Consider the following 6,248-nt stretch of genomic DNA (forward strand, 5'->3'; position numbering starts at 1 on the left):
GTTGGGGCTGGTGGGCGAAAGGTCAGCCACACTCTTGCCTCCTGCTAGGAAAGGGAGTTACTGCCCTCAGGAGCTCAGAGCTAGTACCGACGCTGTGCCTCTGTGGGGAAATCTATACCCCCCCACCCCCTGCCACTGCTTCACTGCCCCTGGGAAAGCTCCCCAAACCACATCCCCCCATCCCTCCAAACCAATACACATTCCCTCTTCATTTCTCCCAGGTATCCAGTCTGAATTTTTCATCAACACCACCCGAGCAGGGCCGGGGACGTTATCTGTCACCATTGAAGGCCCGTCCAAAGTTAAAATGGATTGCCAGGAAACCCCAGAAGGCTACAAAGTCATGTACACGCCCATGGCTCCTGGAAACTACCTGATTGGCGTCAAATATGGCGGACCCAACCACATTGTGGGTAGTCCATTCAAGGCCAAGGTGACAGGTAACAACCAAACGGCTTTGAAGTTACTGTTTTTCCTGTGGACCGTGTCCTGTCAGATTATCAACAGAGTTACTTGATACTAGAAACTGTGGGTAATTTTAGATATGTTGAATCTACTTTGAATCTTGAATATAAAGAAATGGTAGGACATTGCCAGGAGAGTAAACATCTTTAGAAGCCCGTGAATATGTGCTGACATCATCGCCCTATAAAATAATGCGTGTCGAGATTGAAAAAATTTTTTTAACAGAACAGAAAAAAATCTACATATTTGTTAAGATCAGGACCTGAAAAATCCTCCTGTTTCTAACCTTTTACTTTTAAAATAATCAAAAGGTTTTATTAAATTTATAAAAATGCACCTCCTTCAGAGCACTAGGAAAAATACCAGTCAGTAGCATCTCACAGCCCACGGGCCCCAGGTAATCATCATAAATATTGTGGTAAATCCCTTCCACGTGTCTCTGCTTGGTTCACTGTTGATTGGGTAGTATATATAGCTTCATTGCAGAAAAATTTATTAAAGAGTCAGATGGAAAAATCATCCTTTCACATGCAGAGAGAACCATATTTGTTACTTTGTTTTATGTTCTCCCCAACATCTGACATTGTTTATACCTAAGGGTGTTTTATTTCCATGGAAAGAGGTAGATTCTGCAGGGTGCCACAGGGTTATGTGGGAGGGATTTCCAGGCTTTGTCATTGGTCATTGCCCACTGTGTGGGGTGGGACCCAGGGGTTTGGAAGACATTATGGGTGTGAGATGGGGAGAGGGCAACGTTTAAATCAGGTGTTGGGGATACGAGGTGGGGATGTGGTAGCTTTGGGATCCAGCCGTTGAGGTGCACGGGCTTTCCTGGAGCTTCTGCCCTGGGGACACTCGCCTCTTCTAGCTGAGAGAGCCTACTGCCTCTGGCCATTCACTCCTACCTCCCCTCCCTTCCATCTTCTAGGCCAGCGTCTGGTCAGCCCTGGCTCAGCCAATGAGACCTCGTCCATTCTGGTGGAGTCTGTGACCAGGTCATCGACAGAGACCTGCTATAGTGCCATCCCCAAGGCATCCTCAGATGCCAGCAAGGTGACCTCCAAGGGGGCAGGGCTCTCAAAGGCCTTCGTGGGCCAGAAGAGCTCCTTCTTGGTGGACTGCAGCAAAGCCGGTAGGTAGCCTGTTCCTGCTTGAGGGTCAGGGTGGAGGCAGGCTGACACCCTCTGCCCACCGGCCCACGCAACCCAGACATTTGCAAGTAACCTTGTTCATGACCCCTTCTCCTGTACTTAATATTTGCTAATGATTTTCCTCTTTTGACTCTCGATTCTTTCAAATGCCCTCAAGGTAGACAGGAAAAGTGACATTATCCCCATTACAGATGGGCAAACTGAATCGGTAACCTGGCTCCTTTCTCTGCCAATAATTGCTTTAATTGCAGTTTGAACTTGAGTATTTATTTGGGTGTCAGTGGTTAGTTGCCTGGGTTCGGGGATCTGGCACATCTGGGCTGGAAACCTGGCTCCAGTACTTCTTCCCCCGCCCCCTTCCCTCCTCCCTCCCTTCCTTCCTTGCCTCCTTCCTTCCTACCCCAAACTTAGCCATGTGATCTTGGGAAAGGTACTAAATCTTTTTCTAAAAGTCAGTTTCTTGTTGTCTAAAATGGGAATCTTTATAAAGTACCTTCCTTAAGTTTCTGATGAGAATAAATGAGATCAGAGTGGCGATCACTTACATAACTCTTGCTACAAGCTAAGGGCTTTTCACATATAACTTCTGTAAACCTCTTAGCAAGCCCATAGGGGAGGTGCTAGGATCATGTCCTATTTTCGGATGGGCAAGCTAAGGCAGAGAGAGGTAAAGTTCCTCATCCAAGGTCACCCAGCTAGGAGGTGGCAGGCAGGGATTTGAACCCATGCCATTGGGCTCTGAGTCTGCTTGTAATTGCCATGTTGTCCCACCTCTCAAAGTTCCCGGTGTCAGAATCTCAGCAGACAATACTTGGTATATTTCCTTTGGCTCCCATTTCCCCTCCCCTTCCTCTGCCTTCCGTGATGCATCCTGATAGAGTAACCACCTTTCTTTGCATCCTAGGTTCCAACATGCTGCTGATCGGTGTCCATGGGCCAACCACTCCCTGCGAAGAGGTCTCCATGAAGCACGTGGGCAACCAACAATACAATGTCACATACGTTGTCAAGGAGAAGGGAGATTACATTCTAGCTGTGAAGTGGGGAGAGGAACACATCCCCGGCAGTCCATTCCACGTCACGGTGCCTTAAAACGGTTCCCGTCAAATGCTGGGAGGAGTTCTGGTGGTTGCTTTTGTTGCTTGTTTGTAACTTGTTTTATACAAAGTTTTCCTCCAGCTTGTTTATGGTTCTGAAACCCCACCCCAAAAGCATTGTCGTTCTAAAGTGCCTTGAGAAATAAGTCCTAGACTTGACTCTTTAGGAACGCATTGGGGACTCTTAAGAAATACAGACTCATGCAATGGGCTGAGAGGATTTCCATGCTCATTCTGGTCAGATCCAGATCTGACCTCTTGCTGGCACCCGTCGCGCCCCCTGCAGACAGACCAAGGTCACTCGCAAGACTGCCTTTCCTAAAGAATGAAATTGGCTAGCCCGTTTATGCAACAAGACTGGCAGGGAGGGACAGGGCAAAGAGGCCACCTACTTTTAGGCTGTCACTTAGAAAACAAGATGACTTAAAAAACCAGCTTCATCTCTCCAGCGCCCTATCACAGAGAAGGCTCTTGTTTCGACAAGACTCATCTCCACACTCCCACCTGCCCCGTGGCCTTTTTACACGTCTCAGAGGGTGGTGGTACACGGCGGCAGACTGCCCTCAGCGCCTCCTAGTGCCTCTCCCCTCGTCCTGCTGAGTCTTCCCCTGCGAAGTTGTAACATGTGCCCCATCTGGGCAGCCACGTTTTGCTTTTGTCTTTAAAGGCCCTTGAAGTCTCTGGGTCCAAGGAAGTTCTGCTGTGGCAAGCAGCTCCCTCCTGCCAAAGATCCCTTTTTTTAAACCAACGCGAGGTTTTGTTCTTAACACATACTCCAGCCGTTGTCAATCTGATGAGTCTTGCCAACACGCTCGAAGGGACCACAGGTGGGTCACTTTGTCAGCGCCCTCGTCTGCAGAGGCCTGTCACGGGACAGAACATTCCACACACCCACCTCCAGTCAGCTGTGGGATCACTTCTGGAAAAGAATGATAGATAGGAAAGAATGGAACTCCTACTGATCTTTGGCCTCAAAATCAGGGCATGACAGAGGGGGTGGGAAGGACAGCGGCAGCTCCTAGGTGGTCTTCTGTTGTTGGGCAGAAAAAGTGAAAGCTATGTAGCTGACGGTGGCCCTGTGTTCATTTGGCCCCAACCGTGTCCTCTGAGGTTGTTTGGAAAGCTGCGTGCAGGTGCATAATTCCAGAAATGGGGCGTAAGGCGTTTCGCACCCCTTTCTGCAGACCTGAGCTGGCTTTGGAATAAAGTTAAAGCCTATGGGTACTCTGCCCAACTTTAGGGCCCAGGGGTGTGGTATGGCCTGGGCGGGCAGACCTTTTTGATTTGCTTCTCCGTCCTGAGGAAGTGGCTTCCCTGGTCACGAGTGCCTCCACGGGTGGGACAGGGAGCGAGGCGGAGGACCGTCACTGAGACGCAGCAGCTGGGAGCAGGTGCTGGCAATAGCCCACCTCTGAGAAACCGGGGCAGCCTGAAGCCCCAGGTAAAAGGGCCACAGGTTTTGTAAACTGGGACGTGGAAGTGAAACTGGAATCAGATGCCGACTGTAAATTGTACCTTATAACTTATTAAATGTTTGCTCCGTCAAGCTCCCTTGGTGTTCTTGGACGGTGTTGTTTCTGAATAAATGGTTCGAGTCTCTGACCAGCTCTCCCTGCCACAGATGAGCCGCTTGTTCTGACGTGAGCCTGGCCTCTCTTTGCAGGAGGGATGATGGCCCTTTATGAGCGCCGCTGGGAGGGGAGTGTCAGGAGAGGCCCAGCAGCCAAACAGGTGGCGGTGAGGGCCCTGAGGAAGGGGCACCGGCCAGGACACCAACACAGTGTCTAGGACAGAAAGCCTTTTTCCCCGATGATGGGAGAAAGGGTCATTTTAGGGGGTTTACTTAAACAAGCAATGTCACCTGTTGTCCCAACTGCCCTTGGACCACAGGGTTCGTGTGTGTGTGTGTGTGTGTGTGTGTGTGTGTGTGTGTGTGTGTGGTATTCGTCTTTCTCTCCCTGCCCCTTCCTTCAGCTAGGAAGAGCTTGTGCCTGATACATTCTTAGCATACCTCCCCCCGCCCCTCCTGCTCACCCTCATGGCACCCCTGTGACCCCACTTTGCCATACTGATACCAGCTCAGGTGCTGAATGGACACGTCACTTGGGGCAAACCCCAGACCCTGGCCTTTTTGTCCCCAGAGTGGAGGCTCTTCCTCCCTGGTTATCCCTCTGTGGGAGCAGGAAGGGCACCAGGACTCCCCAGATGAGCCCCAGGAAGTCCTCGCTGGGCCCCTGGCCCTCCACTGGAGTGAGGGCTAGAGGGAAAGGCAGGGAAGGAAGACTGGATCCTTTTGTGTGTTTCTTCCTGGCACCTCCTTATTGATCAGGATGGAGGCTTGTTTACCGCTGGGAGGTGGGAGGAAAGTGGGAATAAAGAAGGTTTTCCCTCCTTTCCCCTCCCTGTGGAGGAAGCCCCCATAGCTGTGGGCCCGTGCCGGCTGTGACTGTTCAGGACTCCCCAAGCTGGGGGGCTTGGAGGGCTGTCCAGGCTCTACGTGGTGATGGCTGACCTTGCTGGTTTCAATCCCAGGAGGTCTGGCTGGTTTCTTTCGGGGAGGCAGCATGTCTGTGTTCACAGCTGGACTTGGGCATCAGGTATTGTTTGAGTGTGGGCTTGGCTGCTTAGTGGCACTATAGCCTTGGGGAGGTGGCTTCCCCTCTGAGACCAAGCCTCCCTCGGGGTGGTTGTGAGACTCCTACGAAATCTCACTGGGAGCTGTGAGTCTTGGCTCCTGCTGTCTGTGACCAGCCCCTGCCGGAGGTGCCGTTCCTTGTACAAGGCCACACCTGGGGCCGCCCTAGCGGGCCCCTGCCTAAACCATCACCCACAACCCAGGGGAATCTGTGCACCTCCCAGTTGGTCAGTGGCTAGAACCATGGGGCAGCTCCTCTCTGCACCTGAACTTGCTGCCATGGGAATGGGCTGCTTTTTGTGCAAACACCTCAATGACTGAAACTCGACCCTGACCCGGTACCAGGCCCTTTCTGACTTCACCAGTTGACTTGTCCCCCTTTCTACCAGGGGCTGGCTGGGCCATCACTTTTGAGGGGCCAACATGGGTGGAAGCAGGACAGCGCTGGCAGTTGACCTGCAGAGATCTTCAACCCAGAGAGACCCAGTTCCCTTCCAATCCGCGGTGCGTGCCTTTCCCTCGTCTGCCTTCCCTCTGCGGCCCCGGGAAGCCCTCCTCAGCAGGGCCGCCAGAGGAAACACTGATTAACATGTCTGTTTCCAATGCACTTAGAGGCCTGGGGGCCCTTGACCACACGGCTGGTCTTCAGACTTCAAAGGGGCCTCGAAAACCACATCTTGATGAGTTTGATGTAAAATGAGTAAGACACTAGGGATTTAATTTCCCCTAAAAATTTCCCCTAAAAATGACACCGCCTTAAAAATGAATGAGTGTTTGGTCCTTGTCACCACCACCCCCAAGTTTGCATTTTAAAATGGGGAAGAAGGGGGAGCCTGGGTGGCTCAGTGGATTAAAGCCTCTGCCTTTGGCTCGGGTCATGATCCCAGAGTCTTAGGATCG

General features: G+C 51.6%; 1 protein-coding gene across 4 annotated transcripts in view; it reads left to right on the forward strand.

Moving 5' to 3' along the window:
• LOC111144333 (filamin B) overlaps positions 1 to 4,264 on the forward strand; it is a 144,175-nt gene extending 139,911 nt beyond the window's left edge. For 3 of the 4 annotated variants that reach the window (XM_022498585.1, XM_022498586.1, XM_022498587.1), the window contains 3 exons: positions 222 to 440; positions 1,394 to 1,597; positions 2,521 to 2,826. In XM_022498585.1, coding sequence (XP_022354293.1) covers positions 222 to 440; positions 1,394 to 1,597; positions 2,521 to 2,708 — 611 coding nt within the window. In that variant the 3' untranslated portion in view covers positions 2,709 to 2,826. Of the gene's footprint in view, positions 1 to 221; positions 441 to 1,393; positions 1,598 to 2,520 lie in introns of all 4 variants that reach the window. The other variant, XM_022498584.1, reaches the window with a different exon arrangement.
• Positions 4,265 to 6,248: the final 1,984 nt, after the last annotated feature.

Source organism: Enhydra lutris, unplaced genomic scaffold, assembly GCF_002288905.1.
Source record: "Enhydra lutris kenyoni isolate GAN:26980312 unplaced genomic scaffold, ASM228890v2 scaffoldscaffold10, whole genome shotgun sequence".
In the NCBI taxonomy this organism is placed as follows: Eukaryota; Metazoa; Chordata; class Mammalia; order Carnivora; family Mustelidae; genus Enhydra; species Enhydra lutris.